At 35.9% G+C, this 20,558-nt stretch overlaps 1 protein-coding gene across 1 annotated transcript in view; it reads left to right on the plus strand.

Annotated features, from left to right (window-relative positions):
- Positions 1-19,675, plus strand: part of LOC115424763 (transmembrane protease serine 9) — a 33,146-nt gene extending 13,471 nt beyond the window's left edge. The window contains exons 3-11 of the mRNA XM_030142182.1: positions 1,235-1,403; positions 3,294-3,562; positions 5,442-5,587; positions 5,667-5,937; positions 8,188-8,359; positions 12,012-12,265; positions 14,284-14,381; positions 16,777-17,551; positions 18,395-19,675. Coding sequence (XP_029998042.1) covers positions 1,235-1,403; positions 3,294-3,562; positions 5,442-5,587; positions 5,667-5,937; positions 8,188-8,359; positions 12,012-12,265; positions 14,284-14,381; positions 16,777-17,109 — 1,712 coding nt within the window. The 3' untranslated portion in view covers positions 17,110-17,551; positions 18,395-19,675. The remainder of the gene's footprint in view (positions 1-1,234; positions 1,404-3,293; positions 3,563-5,441; positions 5,588-5,666; positions 5,938-8,187; positions 8,360-12,011; positions 12,266-14,283; positions 14,382-16,776; positions 17,552-18,394) is intronic.
- The last annotated feature ends 883 nt before the right edge of the window (positions 19,676-20,558 follow it).

A 20,558-nucleotide genomic window follows, 5' to 3' on the forward strand; every position in this document is an offset into this window, starting at 1 on the left:
AATAGCCAAGAGGACGATATTCAAATAATGACTTTCGTGTTGTTTACCAGGACACAGGTGTTGGTCATTTGTCAGGAAATGTCAGATTGTCTGCCCCAACACATGAAAAAAAAAAAAAAAAATCAGGTAATTTATGAAAAAACATGAAACAAGTCAAGTCACACATTACCAGAAACACATTCCCTGTTTTGAAAAAGGCATTAATTTTTTGTTACAGATTATATGAGGTTTTTGGATGCATAAAAATGTAAAACTGAGGTAATTTGAATTTACTTTATTTACTGTTGTGTAGTTTCATTTACAGCAATTTGTCATATTCTGAATAATTATATTTCTGAAGCATCACTATTGTGTGAAAACTTAATATCTCCAGAAACATTTTATGGGCTCAGAAGAACAGGCCTAGTATCAGGTTTTGGATGATGTATTTTCCAGAGAATCCAATTTTTTTTTTTTAAAGACTTTGCAACTCATGCCAAAAGGAAACACTTTATCCTTCTGTTCAACACAAACCCTCAAAATCAACGCATTTGGAGATACATGGTTTTCACCAGACAGGAAGAGGATGAAAACTGTAATCTGTAAAGTAAATAAAGCTGTAAAATACATCCAGTGGAAAGAAGAAGGTACTAATGCAGGGTTTTTCAACCTTGGAGTCGGGACCTCATGTGGGGTCACCTGAAATTGCTAGAAATTGATAAAAATAAAAACTTACTAATAAAAAAATATATGGTGAGTTAAGAGACAATCCCATTCCATAAAAGACATGACAAAACTGTGTCTGAAACTGCAGCACTGGTTCTGTTTCTGTGTCAAATGTTCATTGTGGTCAGTTTCAGATGCTGCAGCTCTTTCATAATTCATAGTTTCAGTTCTTGTTTGTTGGGTATTAATTGTCCTCCTTGTAAATCACAGCTGGACTGACTGGACAGATCCTGACCAAGGAAAATCAAATTCTCCCTTTGTGCAGTAATCTACACCTGGATTTACTGCCTCTGTCCACAATAATATACGTAATATATACTAAATGTCCTCTAAAATTAACATTTATTTGCAACATAGTATAACAAACTATAACATGATCAAAAACAAATACATTTTAGCAAAAAAATTCTCCATTTTGAATGTCTGGGGTCACCAGACATTTGTGATGTTAAAATGGAGTCGGGCATAAAAAGGAAAAAAAAAAAAAAAGGTTGGAAACCACTGCACTAATGACTGTGTGTCCCCTCAGTTTGTGGCAGAGCCACTCTGAACACCAGGGTCAGGATTGTTGGTGGTCAAACAGCTGTGGAAGGCAGCTGGCCCTGGATGGTCAGTGTGCACAGAGATGGATCCCACATCTGTGGAGGATCACTGATTAACAACCAGTGGGTGCTGAGTGCAGCTCACTGCTTCACAGTGTAAGAAAACAGTCTATAAAATCCTGAGTTACTGGAACATATTCAACATACACTGGAATAAGTGGATACATTGTTACTTTACTATTATTATGTCATATGTGATTTTTAGTTACTAACAAATTTTTGTATTTTTATCTTCTCTTTATTCTTTCTATTGTATTTGATGCCTCTTGTCTTGTGCTGCTGTACAATCTTATCTTATTGAATATGTCAACTGACAGAATACAAACAATTTATGGCTGACTTTTTTACACTATGTGGCAAAATTCAGATACATTGTCTGTATTATACTAAACTTCTTTTGCTAAACTTTAGAGCTGAAAGTGTCAAAAACAAACCATAAAATTGTGCCTCTAAACCAGCTGATCATCTGCAATGGGCTGGTGAATGTTTTGGTTGAACAAAATACCTTATCTGTTTGAGCATTTATGTGGAGGAGTGACATATTCAACATGTCTGTCATTAATGTAAAATTTTGACCTAATTAACAGAAAATAAACAATGCTCTGTTACATTGACAAACTAGAAAAGCAATGGGAGAACGCAGATCAGCCTCCTCATCACCACCAAAATGTAATCATTTGTTCCTTCTGCCAGTATCAACATTTCCTAAAAATTTCATCAAAATCCTTCCATAACTTTTTGAGTTATCTTGCTAACAGACAGACAAACAAACAAACCCCAATGAAAACATAACAGCGGGGGTTAAAAAAAAAAATCCATTTGGGCTCATAGTGGTGTCACCTGACATGGTTATGGAAACAGGAGGAGGAACCACCTCGGCTGCTGCCCTCTGAGGCCTATTGAACATTAGGAGTTAAATGGAGAAAAATGTTCCTCAGTTCTTTCAGTTTATTTATTGAGTTCATTTCCAGTAAAATATATGAAATAAAATAGTATGGTATTTATTTAAATTTAGATTTGAATATTATAGATATATTTTTACAATGTATTTTCACATGCACATGGTGTGATATGGGGAGCTCCAGACAACTGTTATAGAGATAAATAAATAAAACAAATTACTAGATGTACTGATGTTGTTGTTCTGAAGGCAACAACTTCAAAGAAAGAACGTTTTTTGTGAACAGTCAAGTATAGGTGTGTAAGAAAATGTTGGTTCTGCAATATATCGCAATATTTCATTTCACAATACTGTATTGATATTAAAAAGCACTGTATCGATATTTTTAGGTATTTATTCAAATGCAGATATTGTGGAGGTTTATTTTTGTTTTTATGTTTTTCTTTTTTGTTTATATTTTTTATTATAATTTAACACTCTTATTAAACAATGTTCATACCTTTGTTGGGATTGAACTCAAATACTGTTCTGATGTTAGTTCTGAACTAACAGAATATGAACATTGAACAGGATCTGAAACTGGAATGTCTGGAAAACAGAATTTCAGTTTGAACACAGGAACATTTTGTGATGGAACATTAGATCCTGTTGTGATCAAATAAAAATGTGTTTAGTATTTGTGCAGATTTCTGCTGGAATTCCATACTTTCAGGAAATAATCATTTAAAAAAGAAACAAAACCAATAAAAAACAAGAAAAGCACTTGGAGAGCGCAGACCTCCGCCAAGACACATCTGCACCGCCCCCCCCCCCCCCCATTACCACCAAAATTTAATCATTTCTTCCTTGTGCCAGTATCAACATTTCCTGAAAATTTCATGAATTTTTTGAGTTATCCTGCTAACAAACAAACAAACAAAGCAAAGCAATCACAATACCTCCTAGCAGAGGTAAAAATAGCCTTTTTAAGTTTTTGTATCATAATATATCATATCGTGATCCTAGTATTGTGATTTGTATTGTATCGTCAGATTCTTGCCGATACACAGCCCTAATCAAGTAATGTTCTGTTTTCTATTCGTCAGTACTTCCACGAGCCGGTATCTTCTGTACATGGGTCGCCATAGTCAAGAGCTCTCCAACCCAAATGAGGTGTCACGAACGATATCACAGATCATCAACCACCCAGACTACAACAGCCGCACCAGTGACAACGACATCTCCCTGCTGAGGCTCTCCTCTCCGGTTACTTTTACCACCTACATCGTCCCCGTCTGCCTGGCATCGCCCAGCTCCACCTTCTTCACCGGCGTTGATGTGTGGGTCACCGGCTGGGGAGCCACCAGGTTTGGTGGTACGTCATAAGGCCGTGTGTGTTTGGATGTTATGGAGACATGTGATTGGCCCAGTGTTTTACAGTGTGACCTTTCATCTTGACCTTGTTGATCATCTTTATTAACCCGTAAAGACCCAGTGCTACTTTTGTGGCAGTTTCAAAATACTAGCTTTTCTTAAGTGATTTATCGACATTTATTATGACATTATCCTCTGTATTTTTTTTCAGTGAACATCAGGTATTTTTTACTATATTTAATTTACTGATCATGTAGAAGTTCATAAAAGCTCCAATTACAGTTGAGGATTAGTATATCAAAAACAGAGAAAACTAAAGAAAATGACTTTTTCCCGCAAAATACATTATTAACCCTATAATGCCAAAGCTATCATATCTGATACATGAATTTTGAAGCCCTCTACATGATCGATGTCATATTTTTCCTTGAAAAACCTGATGGATACAATTAGATACATGCACAGATAATCCACTAACGGGGAGGAATTCATTACAAGATCGTCATTAGTGAGGAAGGAGGCAGAACTTTGCAATTTTGAAAAGGAATTACCAATTTATTTGACATGTTTGTGTTATATAATTTTTTGTTTGTTCCAAAATACTAATATTTGAGCATTGAGGCCCGATGTATCAAATATGATACAAAATTGAAACTCATACATGGAAATTAATACTTAAAAAAAATTTTTTGGGTTGTTCAGAAGGACCAATAAAGGCTCCAGTTTCAAACTGGAATTTTCTGTCAATGATTTAATGGTACAGGCTTTACAAAACATAAAACAAGTGTCTCCATCCACTGTCATTGATCCAACTCCATGGGTTTTACTGGTGAATCAATGTTGTAGAAGATGACAGTGTTTCCACAGTAACTAGAGAGCCTCTGAACGTCTGAATGGGTCAAATCTGATGACCATGAAAAGATCCATCCATCCATCCATCCATCCATTAATTATCTGCCACTTTATCTGGGGCCAGGTCGCAGGGGTAACAGTCTAAGCAAGGATGCCCAGACTTCCCTCTCCCCAGACTCCTCCTCCAGCTCTTCCAGGGGGGACCCTGAGGTGTTCCCAGGCCAGCCCAGAGACATAGCCTCTCCAGCGTGTCCTAGGTCTTCTCCGAGGTCTCCTCTTGGTGGGACATGACTGGAACACCTCCCCAGGGAGGAGTTCAGGAGGATCTGAAACAGATGTCTGATCCTCCTCAGCTGGCCCCTCTCAATGTGGAGGAGTAGCGGCTCTACTCCAAGCTCCTCCCTGGTGACTGAGCTCCTCCCCCTATCCATAAGGGTGTGCCCAGCCACCCTGCGGAGGAAACTCATTTCGGCCCCTAGTATCCAGGATCTTGTCCTTTTGGTCCTGACCCAAAGCTCATGACCACAGGGGAGGGTAGGAACGTAGACTGACCAGTAAATCTTGAGCTTCTCCGTTCGGCTCAGCTACTTCTGAACCACGACAGACCGATACAGTGACTGCATCACTGCAGATGCTGCACCGATCTGTCTGTCAATCTCACACTCCATCCTTCCCTCACTCATGAAAAAGACCCCAAGATACTTAAACTCCTCCACTTGGGGCAAGGGCTCCCCAACGACCCGGAGAGGGCAGACCACTCATGAAAAGATGGCAAAATGTATTTCAAATAAATTACTTACATGTATTGATAGCATTAGTGGATCAACAGGTATTAAAAATTTTAGATCAGTAGATGGTTTTGGTCGTCAGTGGCTGTTTGGGTCTTTATGGGTTAAAATCTCATGCATTCACAAAAAAACAAAACAAAAAAACCCCCCCCCAAAAAAACAGTCCTATCATAACACCCTTGAGTGAGTACTTCTGTAAGATGCATATTTTGAAAAAATGAATGCCTTTTTACATTTCAGGGAGTCTTCCTTCCCCACAAAACCTGATGGAGGTGGAGGTGCCGGTTGTGGGGAACAGACAGTGCAACTGTGACTACGGCGTGGGCACAATCACAGATAACATGCTGTGTGCCGGCTTACGAGAGGGAGGGAAGGACTCCTGTCAGGTAATCACACCACGCCTGTTTCCTCCTTACATCTGACCTCTTCCCGCCACCCCCCTCTTCATTAATTCTGTCTTTAAAGGGTGATTCAGGTGGTCCACTGGTGGTCAAGCTGAATGACCGCTGGATCCAGGCTGGAGTTGTGAGTTTCGGAGAAGGCTGTGCCCGACCTGAACGTCCAGGAGTCTACACCAGAGTGTCCCGGTATATGACCTGGATAAACGAGCAGATTAGCAGCAGCCAGCCGGGCTTCGTCACCTTCAGGTCCTCTGGGACAGACAGTGACCTCAGCGTCACCTGTCCCGGTCTGCCTCCAGTTCCAACAACCATGGCTCCATCGACCACAGCCAGGCGTGAGTTGTGTTATTATAGATGAAAGCTAAGCTTGTTTTCACAGAAGTAGACCCTGTTCACACCTGCTTCCTGAAGTGGCCAGCTCTAAATGGTGTATATCCTCCTGAGACCCAAGAAAGTACAAGTTTTGACTTTTTTACCTTAAATAAATAAGATAAATAACTGCCTTGATAGGAAATAGCATGATGCAACAGTTTTTTCGGATACATTTTTTTATAGAATGTCCTTTACAGTAGCTAGAAGTTTTTTAAATATTTGTAAATAGGAGTGTAAGAAAATATCAGTTCTGCAACATATCATATTTCATTTCACAATACTGTATCGATATTAAAAAGTACTGTATCAATATTTTTAGGTATTTATTCAAATGCAGATTTTGTGGAGGTTCATTTTTGCTTTTTTGTTTTTCTGTTTTGTTTATATTTTATTTATTATTATTTCACACTCTTGTATTACATAACGTTAATTCCTTTATTGGGACTGAACTAAAATACTGTTCTGATGTTAGTTGTGAACTAATAGAATATGAACATTTGAACAAGATCTGAAACTGTAATGTCTGTCAAACAGAATTTCAGTTTGAACACAGGAACATTTTGTGATATAACATTAGATCCTGTTGTGATCAAATAAAAATGTGTTTAGTATTTGTGCAGATTTCTGGTGTAATTCAATTCTTACAGGAGGTAATCTTTTAAATCTTTTAAAAAAGAAACAAAACCAAAGCCTTTTTAACAGTATCATGATATATCGTATCACAATCCTAGTATCGTGATTAGAATCGTATCGCCAGATTCTTGCCAATACACAGCCCTATATGTAAAGCTGTGTCAAGAACACAGTGAGGATATATTGAGATCCATTCTCTCAGATCACAGGGGAAGACTTAGAAGCATAATCTACATGTGGTTACCAGTGTGAAAATACAGCATAAATACAGATGTCAGTGCAGTCCTCCTCTTAAGTCAGGGCTGTCAAACTCATTTTGGTTCAGTTCCATATTCAGCCCAATTTGATCTCAAGTGGGCCAGACCAGTAAAATAACGACTTAATAACCTATAAATAATGACAAATCCAAGTTTTTCTTTTTGTTTTAGTACAAAAAAAAAATTAAATTCTGAAAATATTTACATTTTACAAAAAAAATGTGAATAACCTGAAAAAAAAACAACAGAAATTTAATTTGAAAAATTAGTGCAATTTTAACAATATTATGCCTCGACTTATTATTTATACATCTACATTTACACACAATGTTCTATAAACATTTGGTAACAGCCAAAATATTGTTAAAATTTTGGAGTTTGGAAATAAAATTTGAACAATTTCTACAATATTCCATCTGTGATTAACACAACTCCAGATCCCAGTGGATCCATAAATGCACCAAACATTTAGGAACAGGCAGAATATTGTTCAAATTGCACATTTCGGATTTGTCATCTTTGTTTTTATTTATGTATTTATTTGCATTTTATTGTGAAAAAATAGTTTTGTAAATATTAATATTTTCACAGTGTAATGTTACTTACTTTCTCTTAAATTTTTTCCACATAATTTTTCACAAAGAAAATTTGTAGTTGTCATTATTTATGGGTTACTGTGTTGTTATTTTAACTGTAGATCACATTGGTCTGTATGTGGAACCTGAACCAAAAGGATTTGGACAACCTGGACTGTTCAGGTTCATTTTTGCTCTTTCATCCTGCAGGGCCGGACTGGACCCTTTGGCGGGCCAGATTTGGCCCCTGGGCCGCATGTTTGACACCTGTGTCTTAAGTTGTTTTTTTTTTTTAACAATGTTTACTGTACCATCATTATCTGCTCCACTTATCAGGGGTATGTTTATGATTAATAAATGTACAGTAATGACCTGAAAATAGGTTATGTGTGTTTGTTTTTTATATGAGACTGAACCATTTACTTGCGAGGGAGACAACAACTCACCTTCATGTTACTCTGTCACATTTCTGCAGGAGCTCAGAACCGACTTCTCGTTTTTTCTTAGGCTCATTACCATCACCAACTATGTTCAGACATGTACCAGAGTCATCATCGCCTTAACTAAAAGCACAGAACAACAAAACAAACAATAGCTTCAAAAAATTCCTAAGCTTATACAGGACACCATATTTTCATAGGTGCTGCGTTTAACCAGGATCTAATAACCCAGACTAATTACACCAATTATCTCCAAACTCCATGAACTTTCTGTGACTTCATGTTGTGTTCCTCTTTTCTCCCTGTAGCTGTGGTCTGTGGTCAGGCCCCACTGAATTCTCGTCTCCAGGGTGGAAGCTCCGTGTCCTCGGCCGGTCAGTGGCCCTGGATGGCCAGTTTACAGAGGAATGGAAGTCACGTATGTGGTGGGACTCTGGTGGCCGTGGACTCGGTGCTAAGTGATGCCAACTGCTTCTCAAGGTGAGTCGTCTGGGGTAAAATGCCCCAAACTGGAGTCATTTTTATCAAAGCAGATACAGCACAAACCCTGTTTATATTGAGGAATAATGTGCTCATATTTGTGCACTTCTGACCAGAGCATCGTAGTCATGGAGGAGACCAAGAGGTTTCATTTGTCACATACAAACAACAACTTATACATTTCCTATGCCACCAATAGGGATGTATTGTTTACCAGTATAACGATAAGCTGTGGTAAAATTGCAGACGGTTAGCATTACCGTTTAAATTCTAATTCTCATGGTAACTGTGTTTGATTACCGCACTTTTAGGGGAAAAAAACCCTACGTAAAGATCTGCTTTAATGTCAAATATTTAAGTATAGTTTTAATTTATGACAAGTTTAATTGTATATTCCTAATATTTGGAACCAATATTCACTTTTAAAGTCTCTGAAAAGGTTTATTAAACATCTGTGTTATTTATGCAACAAAGTATATACATTTTTCATATCAGATTTTATCTTTTTTTGTGTGTGTTTTCTGTCCTTTTATGTTTTTATAGTAATTAAATTGAAAAAATAATAGATGAGATAGATGAAGTTGTGCTGAAAAAACAGATCCCAAACATGGGTACAGTAAACATTTGTTTATATAGTACATAAAGGCAAAATCAAAAGGACTGAAAAACGGACAAAATAGGCTCAGACCACTAAGGGTTAATATTTGAATGTTTCTGACAACAGAAGGTACATTGTACCAATTATTTTGTTTGTTTGTTTTTTTTTTGCCAAATTTTACTTTCTGTCAAAAACTGCTCCCCCTTCCCAAGTCAGTCATGAAGAGGACAGTGTGCACCAAATTCATCTTGTCACAACTTTTTCTTCTTTCTGACTGTAGGGTATGAAATTAACTGTGAATTATTCAACCTCATAACACCATCATACCTGTGTAGCAATTAAATAATTAATAATATTGTAAGATATTGCATTTATGTTTTTTTTAATCTGTTTAATATTAAAGAACATGCAAACTGTAAAGTATAAAAAAAACTTTCAAAAGTTAAATCTTAGATACACAGCACACAAAATATATAACAATATGAACAGATACTGCCAAAAACTACATCACCCGCGGGTAGGGATGCAGTTTTCGGCATGGAGCAGAATTCGGCACCTCATATTGCCAAAAACTGCATCCCCCATCAGAATTTGCTTGTGAAGCTAAAATAGTGAAATGACTTTAGCAGCTCACATTTGGAACTATTCTGGTGTGACAGAGTAAATTTGGTACACTTTGTCTTCCTCATGGCTGACTCAGGAAGGGGGAGCTGTTTTCGGCAGCTGCTGGCAATGCAGTTCTCGGCAGGGAGTAGAATTCAGCAAAACACTAGTCACTTGTGGTTTCCAGTCATCTTCTGGTCCCCACTCTACCTGGAAACATGGAGACTAAAGTTGGGAGAAAGCAGCAGAGTCCTGTCTGGGATTTATTTGAATATAATGACAGAGAAGAAGAGAAATTTCATAAATGTGTGTGTGTATGTATGTGTGTGTATATATATATATATATATATATATATATATATATATATATATATATATATGTGTGTGTGTGTGTGTGTGTGTATATATATGTATATAAACTGGAAACTAAACTAAAACTAAGTATTTAGAGAAAAACAAAAACTAATAACAACTACCAAACTTGCTCTAAAAACGAATTAAAACTTACTGAATTACAGGAAAAAAGCCAAAACTAAATAAAACTTAACTATAATGAAAAATCCAAAACTACTAGAACCTTGATGCAGAGGGACGAGACGGACCCACGGTGGTGATTTGATCGTGGCTTTGACCGTGTCGCTTATTCTCAGAACTTCACTGATGCTGATGGCTTCACTCTTTCCAGCTTTCAAACAACAAGAAAAACATTCCAACATCAGAATATGTTGCATAAAACTCAATCACATGTACAATGCAGCGCTATATTTCCACTAACTCACAGGTCACTGACACCGGGAAGCTAACACAAGAGCAACTTAAAAACTAGCCACACTCGCGGCTAACGTAAGCATAAAAAAATTATATTTAACGACAACTGTACGTTCCCAAACTTCATCAGACCCTTACACATTTGTCTTAACACACATACAATTCATACCAAATTACTTTACAACTGTTAATAGTTCAAATATTTAACTATACTGGACAGACACATTCACATTGTGCTCACCTTTCCAGCAACAAGAAAAACATTGAAGTATAAAATGGCGCCCGCGCAGACGTCTACCGTAAACTACGGTGGCCTGTGAAGACAAATGGCGAAAATCGCTAAACCCCCTCCCAGGGCAGAAATAATAAAACTGTGTCATCTACTGACCAAAACAGGCAACTGTCTTACATATATTTATGCAATATAAGTTAAAACTGTTTTGTAGCAGTTTGGATTTGCACATTTAGACATCCCAATTGGAATGCTGCAAGTCAGAAAAAAAAAAAACCAAAACATAAAAGGTAAGTACCACTCAGGACAATGGAAACAGAACTGACCCTAATGCTAAAGTGTAGGAAGAGCTGCAAAAACCAATGTTACAGACAGGCTTCAACAAGCTGTAAAAGGTGAAATTTTATGATCAAGATGTCAGGGGTTCCATTGAAGGGCAACAGTTAATGCAGCTTTGGACAAAATCCATCTAACGTCTGTCGCCTTCTAAAGCAACAGCATACAGGGGTTGGACAAAATAATGGAAACACCTAACATTGTGGCATCATAGAAGGTGTTTCCATTATTTTGTCCAACCCCTGTATGTTACTGTATGAACTACTGCATCTAATGGACAGATTAAAAGGAGCCGTATGTAAGAATTATGTTGCATGTAATCAAAAAAATGGCCCTGACATTAAGAAATCATGTTCATTACAAATACTGATATCACTTACAGTTGACTTCCAACCAGAATATTCACATTTGAAAAGCTAAGTGTCAGCCCACAAGTAATGTTTATGTTGTTAATGGATCCACTGTATGTGCTTTCAGTATGTGTTCACAGAAAAGCACTGTATGAATCTAGTTCATTATTATTATTATTATTATTATTAATATTACACAAAAGCAGGGACATTTACAAAAACTATAATATAATATAATATAATTAGTATAATAATGATAATCTACATGATGATGATGATGAAAAAACAACTATTAACACATATTGACTTTCTTTGGTGGATTTTCTAAAAATTAAGAAATTGTGTCTCTTTTGTTTGATTCAGTTGCCAGTTGTTTTATAAATTCTAAATAATTTTTATTGTTATTGCATCTCCATCTTACTGAAAAATTCAATTTTTCTTTTGCACATTACAGTTTAATGTAGCAGTTTACTGTTCGATTGTCCAGACTTTTATTTTACCAGTTCTGTTTTTATACTTTTAATTTATTAGTGTCTAGCGCTTGTATATTTTTTTAAATTCTTGTATTTTCTATCTATCTATCTATCTATCTATCTATCTATCTATCTATCTATCTATCTATCTATCTATCTATCTATCTATCTATCTATCTATCTATCTATCTATCTGTCTATCTGTCTATCTATCTGTTCATCATCAGAGACCGGTGGTCTTGGAGTTAATTTATTCTTATTTATTCTTTCCCGTTCGTTTTCGCCCTCACAGTCCACCCGTTGCATCTGAATGGACGGTCATCTTGGGTCGTTTGAGACAGGTGGGGTCCAACCCGTTCCAGGTGACCCTGAATGTGACCAATATCACTGTGAGTAACCTGACCGGCTCCAACGTGGCAGTGCTGAAACTGGCCTCCAATCCCACCCTGTCCAACTACATCCAGCCCATCTGCATGGACAACGGACGGACCTTCGCTGTGGGTTCCACCTGCTGGGCTGCAGGCTGGAGCTCTGGACAAGGAGGGGGTGAGTCACAGAGTGTGAAGGGGTCCAGGGATTATCTGCAAACATTTTATTTTTCCTGCATCTGGTTTAAGAACTAAGAAAATAGCATCCAAAAATCCAATGATTCCCATGTAAAGCTGTGATTAGAGAGGGTTTTCTGTGTGTAGGACTTGCATCCCCTCTCTGTGGTGGCCCAGAGGTGCAACAGGCCAAAAAATTATCCACTATAAAAAAAAAAAGAGAACAGCCCAAAAAATTATCCACTATAAGAAAAACAAAAGAACAGCCCAAAAAATTATCCACTATAAGAAAAGAAAGTGAACAGGCCAAAAAATTATCCACTATCAAAAAAAAGAGAACAGCCCAAAAAATTATCCACTGTAAGAAAAACAAAAGAACAGCCCAAAAAATTATCCACTATAAGAAAAACAAAAGAACAGCCCAAAAAAGTATCCACTATAAGACAAATAGGAGAACAGACCAAAAAATTATCCACTATAAGAAAAAAAGGAGAACAGCCCAAAAAATTATCCACTGTAAGAAAAACAAAAGAACAGCCCAAAAAATTATCCACTATAAGACAAATAGGAGAACAGACCAAAAAATTATCCACTATAAGAAAAAAAGGAGAACAGCTCAAAAAATTATCCACTACAAGAAACAAAAGAGAACAGCCCAAAAAATTATCCACTATAAGAAAAGAAAGTGAACAGGCCAAAAAATTATCCACTATAAAAAAAAAGAGAACAGCCCAAAAAATTATCCACTGTAAGAAAAACAAAAGAACAGCCCAAAAAATTATCCACTATAAGAAAAAAAAGAACAGCCCAAAAAATTATCCACTATAAGACAAATAGGAGAACAGACCAAAAAATTATCCACTATAAGAAAAAAAGGAGAACAGACCAAAAAATTATCCATATAAGAAAAGAAAGAAAACAGCCCCCCAAAAATATTCACTATAAGAAAAAAAAAACATCATCCACCTTTTCAGTTGTTTAGGGGGGCGCTGTTTACTGGAAAGGTATCTTGCTTTAAAAGTAAGGTCACCACAAAAAATAAAAGCATCGGCTGAAAATTTTTAAGGCCTTCAGCTAATGTGGCTAATGTGGCTAATGCTAATGAAGTAACCCACTGGAAGTGGAGGTCGGTGCGCTAAAAATAAAGTTATTTAGAAAATAGTGGATAATTTTTTGGGCTGTTCACTTTCTTTTCTTATAGTGGATAATTTTTTGGGCTGTTCTCTTTTGTTTCTTGTAGTGGATAATTCTTTGGGCTGTTGTCTTTTTTTTCTTATAGTGGATAATTTTTTGGGCTGTTGTCTTTTTTTCTTATAGTGGATAATTTTTTGGGCTGTTCTCTTTGTTTCTTATAGTGGATAATTTTTTGGGCTGTTGTCTTTTTTTTCTTATAGTAGATAATTTTTTGGGCTGTTGTCTTTTTTTTTCTTATAGTGGATAATTTTTTGGGCTGTTCTCTTTTTTTCTTATAGTGGATAATTTTTTGGACTGTTATTTTTTGGGCAGTTTTTTTTTTTTTCTTATAGCGGATAATTTTTTTGGACTGTTATTTTTTGGGCTGTTGTCTTTTTTTTCTTATAGTGGATAATTTTTTGGACTGTTATTTCTTGAGCTGTTGTCTTTTTTTCTTATAGTGGATAATTTTTTGGACTGTTATTTTTTGGGCTGTTTTTTTTTTCTTATAGTGCATAATGTTTTGGACTGTTATTTTTTGGGCTGCTGTCTTTTTTTTCTTATAGTGGATTATTTATTTGGGCTGTTGCACCTCTGGGCCACCGTACCTCTCAGATACATTTCCTGTTGTAGTTTTTTAGGCACTATCTTTGAAACTATAGTCTACTTTTGCAAAATTCTACACAATAAACACTAAACATGACTTCCAAAAGTCAAATCATCCCACAAAAGAAAACAAATTCTTGAATGAACACATAGTAATGACCTTGCACTAACAGAACAAATAAACACAATAATGACTCATAAAAGTTTCTAACAAAGTTTTCTTAATTTTTCCAACTTTAGCGGAACAGGTTATGCAGGAAGTCCAGACCTCGATAGTAAACTGTGGGAATACATCAACCAGCGACGCTATTTGTACTGGAATGTTTACACTGAATGAGGTAAATACCAGCTGATTTTGTGATTGTTTTCTTTTTTCTTTTAAACTTGTCTTGTCCTTCATCCTAACAGCAGAATGGTAGTCTGGCTCCTTTGGTGCTGAACACATTGGCTTTGCCAAAGGAAACGTCATACAGTATATGAGGCTCCCCTTGATATTCGACTGACTTCATTATGAGTTTGGTTGAACCACATTTAGATGTCGGACCTGACATGAAGGAATGGGGGGGGGGAAGACAAGGAAAGAGTGAAGGGGGGAGAAATAGGAAGAAGAAGATGGTGAAGACCTTCACAAGAAAAGATCAACAATACTAACAATAACAACCATGGTGATAATTATAATAGTAACAATAATGAGAACAAGAACTGAGTAAACTGGGCAGGAATAAAATAAAATAAAATAAAATAAAATAAAATAAGTAAGACCTATTAAATGAGAAATATCAGAAAAGAAAACATGAAGAGAATATCATAAACAATGAAAGCCCAAATATACAGCAACAAATCCACAAAACCTAGACAGATAGACAGATAGATAGAATGATAGATAGATAGATAGATAGAACGATAGAACGATAGATAGAACGATAGATAGAACGACAGAACGACAGAACGATAGATAGATAGATAGATAGATAGATAGATAGATAGATAGATAGATAGATAGATAGATAGATAGATAGATAGATAGATAGATAGATAGATAGATAGATAGATAGATAGATAGATAGATAGATAGATAGATAGATAGATAGATAGATAGATAGATAGAAGACTGACTCTAATATGGAACTTTCATGTGTGAGGGGGTTCAGTGTGTTGTCGTCTCCAGCTTCACCAGCAGATGTCACTAAACACTAAACACTGACCTTTAACAGCACAGTTGCAGACATTGGTTTACTGCGTTCATCTAAGTTTTCTGCAAATACTGTAAACTTAAACACAAAGTTTTTTTTCTTTTTTTTTTTTTCTTTTTCTTTCTTTTTTTATGGGCTCAGCTGGCTGACAGGCAGCTGTCTGTACCGATAAGGCAGCAGCCGACACCAACTGTACCACAAAGTTTTGTTTCTTGACCATAACTTTGCATCATTGGCCCAAAAAAAAAGTGAAAATTGACAATTTAACCCTTTCATGCATAGTGGTCACTCCAGTGGTCACTCCAGTGGTCAGTTCTTCTCCAGCTGTTCTCTTGTATATTCATGGATTTTATTGTTTTACTTCCATATCAGCCAACACAGTGGACACTAATGCACCATCCCATAATAATAGACTGACATTCAGACCAGTACTGTCACTGTTCTCGATAAACCTGATCTGCACTAACATGACTGAGTGTAAAACAATTGCTTGTTATTGTTATTAGATTGTAATTAACAGTTTTGTTGTTTTTTTTTTAAACAAAAGTTTTGGTTTTTTTTTGCATATTATCTCCATGAAGTGAGTAATGACTGGTATCAGAGTAGGTTAAAATGTGAGAAAACATCAGATTAGCAGCATTAAAAAAATTAGATTTCATAGTTTTCACACACTATATCAGTAAATACATGTGTCTTTGCTTCAAAAACTTAAATGCATGGTGTCCAGCTGAGGGGACATTTTTGCAACTCCATGTAAAATAAGTTCATATGAAAATTTTCTTCAGGTGTGTTTTTTTTCATGCATAAAGAGGAATAAAACACTCAGGTAAAAAATCTGGGTTAAGGTTCTCATAATGCATGCATGAAAGAGTTAAAAGAGTCCATTACACTGGGTTACAAACAAATGTTTTTTGCAAGTTGTCTAGGTTTTTTCAACTGAATCAGGACCCTTTTGCACCACTGAATCCAAAAATGACATCTGTTTTTCTCAATCAGGTCAGGTTTTTTTGCTAATTTGATTTTGAAAAATTTGATCTTCTCACAAAATTGATTACATTTTTGTAAACTTTATCTTGGTCACCAAGTTTAATACCGAAATAACTGAAATTCCAAAATACCAAAATTCCTGTTAGGTACAATGGTGTATTCAGCGCAGATGGAGCAGAATACGTCAGGCTTATTTTTGCAAGATCTTCTAGTTGAAGCCATTTCATTCACCTGTAATATTAAAAAAAACATTAATCATAAATTGGCAAAAGTAAAATCTTCAAGAACTCGTTTATTGCAAGAAATATGAAAGAATTTTGTATCATATGATGTGAAAATGCCCATAAATGAAAGCAAAAATGTTAAAAAGCCAATATGTAGCATAGTTCAGAAAGTTGACCTGATTGAGCAAAATTAAAGTGATTTTTGGATTCAGCACACCAAAATTATCCTAAATCAGCTCCAAAAACTGAAACAATACATTTGTTGTTGACCAGTGATATTGTTTTTAAAGTTTTCACTAATTGAATAAATCCTTCTTGTGTTGTTTCAGGGGGATTATGGCGGTCCGCTGATGTGTAAGGTGGACAACTCCTGGTTCCAGGCAGCAGTTTTAACCAACGCCAACAGCACCCGGCAAGCACGAGAGGCTGCAATGAACACTTTCACCCAGCTGAACCGTTTCCAGTCTTTCCTGTCCAGGAACGTGGGGACCTTCTTATCTCCACCGTCCACCGCCAACCCCACCTCCAGTCCGAACACCACCAGTAACACCGACGCCAACGCCACCACAGCCCACAGCAGCGCAGGAGCCACCACTCCCTCCAGCACCTTCATCCTCTTCCATCTCCTCATCATGTCCCTGTGCTTCCACCTCTGGAAGTAGAAACTGTTTCTATGGAAATTCATTTTACAGGATGTGACGGACACAAATGAATGTAAAAAGACATGTTTTTACCGACGCTTTAAGGTTAAAACTGCTTTAACTCATTGTTGACAATCAGTGTAACTCTGCAGACGACTGAGAGCAAACGAGTAATGAACTGAGTGGGTGGTCCTACAGATTCCTACCTTCCTTGGTGACAAGAATTTGATTTATTACAAAAATGAACAATACATAATCATCAGCTACACAGACATCTGCAGAAATAGAAAAGAGAGCTGGAAAAGTAAATGGTGTCCAATCAGATCGTGCAGATCAATACAGCAGTTTAATTATGTTCCATAAAGGCCTCACAGGCTGGTGGCTCATGTCATATTTACAAGAAATCCACTGACGCAGCATTTTTTAATCAGCATCTCATTTTGGGCCTGCAAATGTGATATTAGTGTTGTATGGAAGTAAATCTGTCTCATCAGATGTTGAATGATAAAAGCCACTGAATTTCTAGCACTGACTTTTTTTTTTTGTGCTGAAATTAAGTATCTGAATTTTTTCAGCGTCACATGACTAACCTAACCTAACTCGATTGGCTGGCTGTCAGTTCGACTGGAGATCAAATCATTGCTTATCCTTGGTGTCCCGGATGTGTGATGGGAATTTTTTGTGTCTGAATTTTTTGCGTCTGAATTTTTTTATTCTAAATTTATGAACATAGTAAAATTGAGAGACAAAAAATTCAGACACTTAATTTCAGTGCAAAAAAAAAAAAAAAAATTCAGATACTTAATTTCAGTGAAAAAAATTTCTGATACTTAATTTCATTGCAAAAAAAAATTCAGACACTTAATTTTAGTGCAAAAAAAAAATTTCAGATACTTAATTTCAGTGCAAAAAAAAAAAAAAAAAAAAAAATCAGATACTTAAATTCATTGCAAGAAAAAATTCAGATACTTAATTTCATTGCAAAAAAAAAAATTAGATACTTAATTTCATTGCAAAAAAAAATTTGATACTTAATTTTAGTGCAAAAAAAAATTCAGATACTTAATTTTAGTGCAAAAAAAAAAAAAAATCAGATACTTAATTTCATTGCAAAAAAAAAATTGATACTTAATTTCATTGCAAAAAAATTCAGATACTTAATTTCATTGCAACAAAAAAATTCAGATACTTAATTTCTTTGCAAAAAAATTCAGATACTTAATTTCAGTGCAAAAAAAAAAATCAGTGCTAGAAAGTCAATGGCTTTTATAATTCAAAATCTGATGAGACAGATTTACTTCCATAGTATTGGACAAACAAAGAATAATTAATATTTTAGACCCCTTATCTACAAATACTTTACAGTGGCACTTATAATTAGCATATCCACATTATTTAACAAAAATCAGTGGAGGCCCATGTGTTATTTTTGCCTCATGGACCTTTTATAAACTCCACCATGGAATGTGTGGATGTTATAACCTTTAGAGATGATGGTGATGATGCAAAAACTGGGATTTGTCCAGAGTGAGGATGAACATTCCCCTCATAATAAGTATTCAGATGGTGGTTTTAAAGTACGACAAGAAGCATTAAACAGGAAATACAGATTACTGGTGTTTTTACTCTTAAAACCCAACATGATAATTTGATAGTGCAGCTGTTTATGTGCTACAAAAAGCATCTGTAAGATTAATTACTCAACTTCCAGCCCACTTCAGTTCAATCAGCATTTTCATTTTGTTATTGTTACAATACTACAATCTACTTTCATTTTGTCTGAAGACGACAGCTTATGTTAAAAAAAAAAAATGAAGGGTATGATTTGGAAGTAAATTAAGTTTGTTTTTTTTTGCACTGACAAAAGCTTGAAACCCACGTTGCATAGCACTTTGTATATTTAACCTCCTAAGACCCAGACATTGTCAGCAGAGTACAAGCTTTTTTGTTTTTTATTAAATAAGTGCCTTTTTTATTGCTCCTGCTGTAATACTTTTAATGTTTAATGTAAAGCACTTTGAATTGTCTTATACATGAAATGGGCTCTAGAAATAAACCTGTCTATATGGAAAAATCAGGATGCAACTGTTTTTTCAGATGCACTTTTTAAAAATTTTATGGAATGTCCTTTGTGGTGGACAGTTTTCTTTTCTTTTTTTTTTTTTTTTTACATCATTACAAAAATGTTAGTAACCTGTATAGTTATTTTAATTGACTTTACATTCAGTCTGTCTTAGAAGAGAACATAAATTTAGATCCAAAATATCCAGATTTGCCTGTAGTTGTTGGTCGTCATCATCTACCTGACACAAGCAGATATTTTCCGTCATGTAAAGTACTTTTTGGACATGACAGCAGGACACTCAGTATGCACAGACAGTATTTACTCTATTTCCAGCTGAACTGGGGGATTATTCACAGTGAAACTTAAATGTCAGTTAGTCTTCCCTAATACTATCAGGATATGAAACAAACCTACAAATTTGAGTTCCCGTTTTATATTTTGTCATAATAACCTGCTTTTGAATGAAGTGGACTATTTGGAATAAATGCACGGACATAATAAATAAATATATTTTTAAGCATATACACAACCAGTCAAAAGTGTGGACTCGCCTTTTTTTCCTTTATTTTCATGACTATTTGCATTGTAGCTTTTCACTGAAGGCATCAAAACTATGAATGAACACATATGGAATTATGTAGTTAAAAAAAGTGTGACATACAGGGGTTGGACAAAATAATGGAAACACCTTCACCTCAGGATGATAATGCCCCAATCCATACAGCTAGAATTGTTAAAGAATGGCATGAGGAACATTCTAATGAAGTTGAGCATCTCGTATGGCCGGCACAGTCCCCAGACCTCAACATTATTGAGCATTTATGGTCAGTTTTAGAGATTCAAGTAAGACGTCGATTTCCACCGCCATCGTCTCTAAAAGAGTTGGAGGGTATTCTAACTGAAGAATGGCTGAAAATTCCTTTGGAAACAATTCACAAGTTGTATGAATCAATACCTCGGAGAATTGAGGCTGTAATTGCCGCAAAAGGCGGACCTACACCATATTAAATTATATTTTGTTGATTTTTTAAGGTGTTTCCATTATTTTGTCCAACCCCTGTAACTCAAAGCATGTTTTATATTTTAGATTCTTCAAAATAGACACATTTTGCTTTTATTACTGATTTGCACATTCTTGGCATTCTCTCAATGAGCTTCATCCAGTAGCCACCTGAAATGTTTTCCAAAAGTCTTGTAGTAGTTCCCAGTGATGCTGAACACTTGTTGGCCGTCTGCGGTCCATCTAATGCCATTTAAATGAGAAGGTGAGTCCAAACTTTTGACTGGTAGTGTATACGCAGTTTAATGTGTTGTTTCCCAAATACAATGTCTGTACATGTACAGTGTTGAACTTCAGCAGAACAGCTCAGTTCTGTGTCTGACAATGAAATAAATGTGCTGTTTG

Source organism: Sphaeramia orbicularis, chromosome 8, assembly GCF_902148855.1.
Source record: "Sphaeramia orbicularis chromosome 8, fSphaOr1.1, whole genome shotgun sequence".
NCBI lineage: Eukaryota > Metazoa > Chordata > Actinopteri > Kurtiformes > Apogonidae > Sphaeramia > Sphaeramia orbicularis.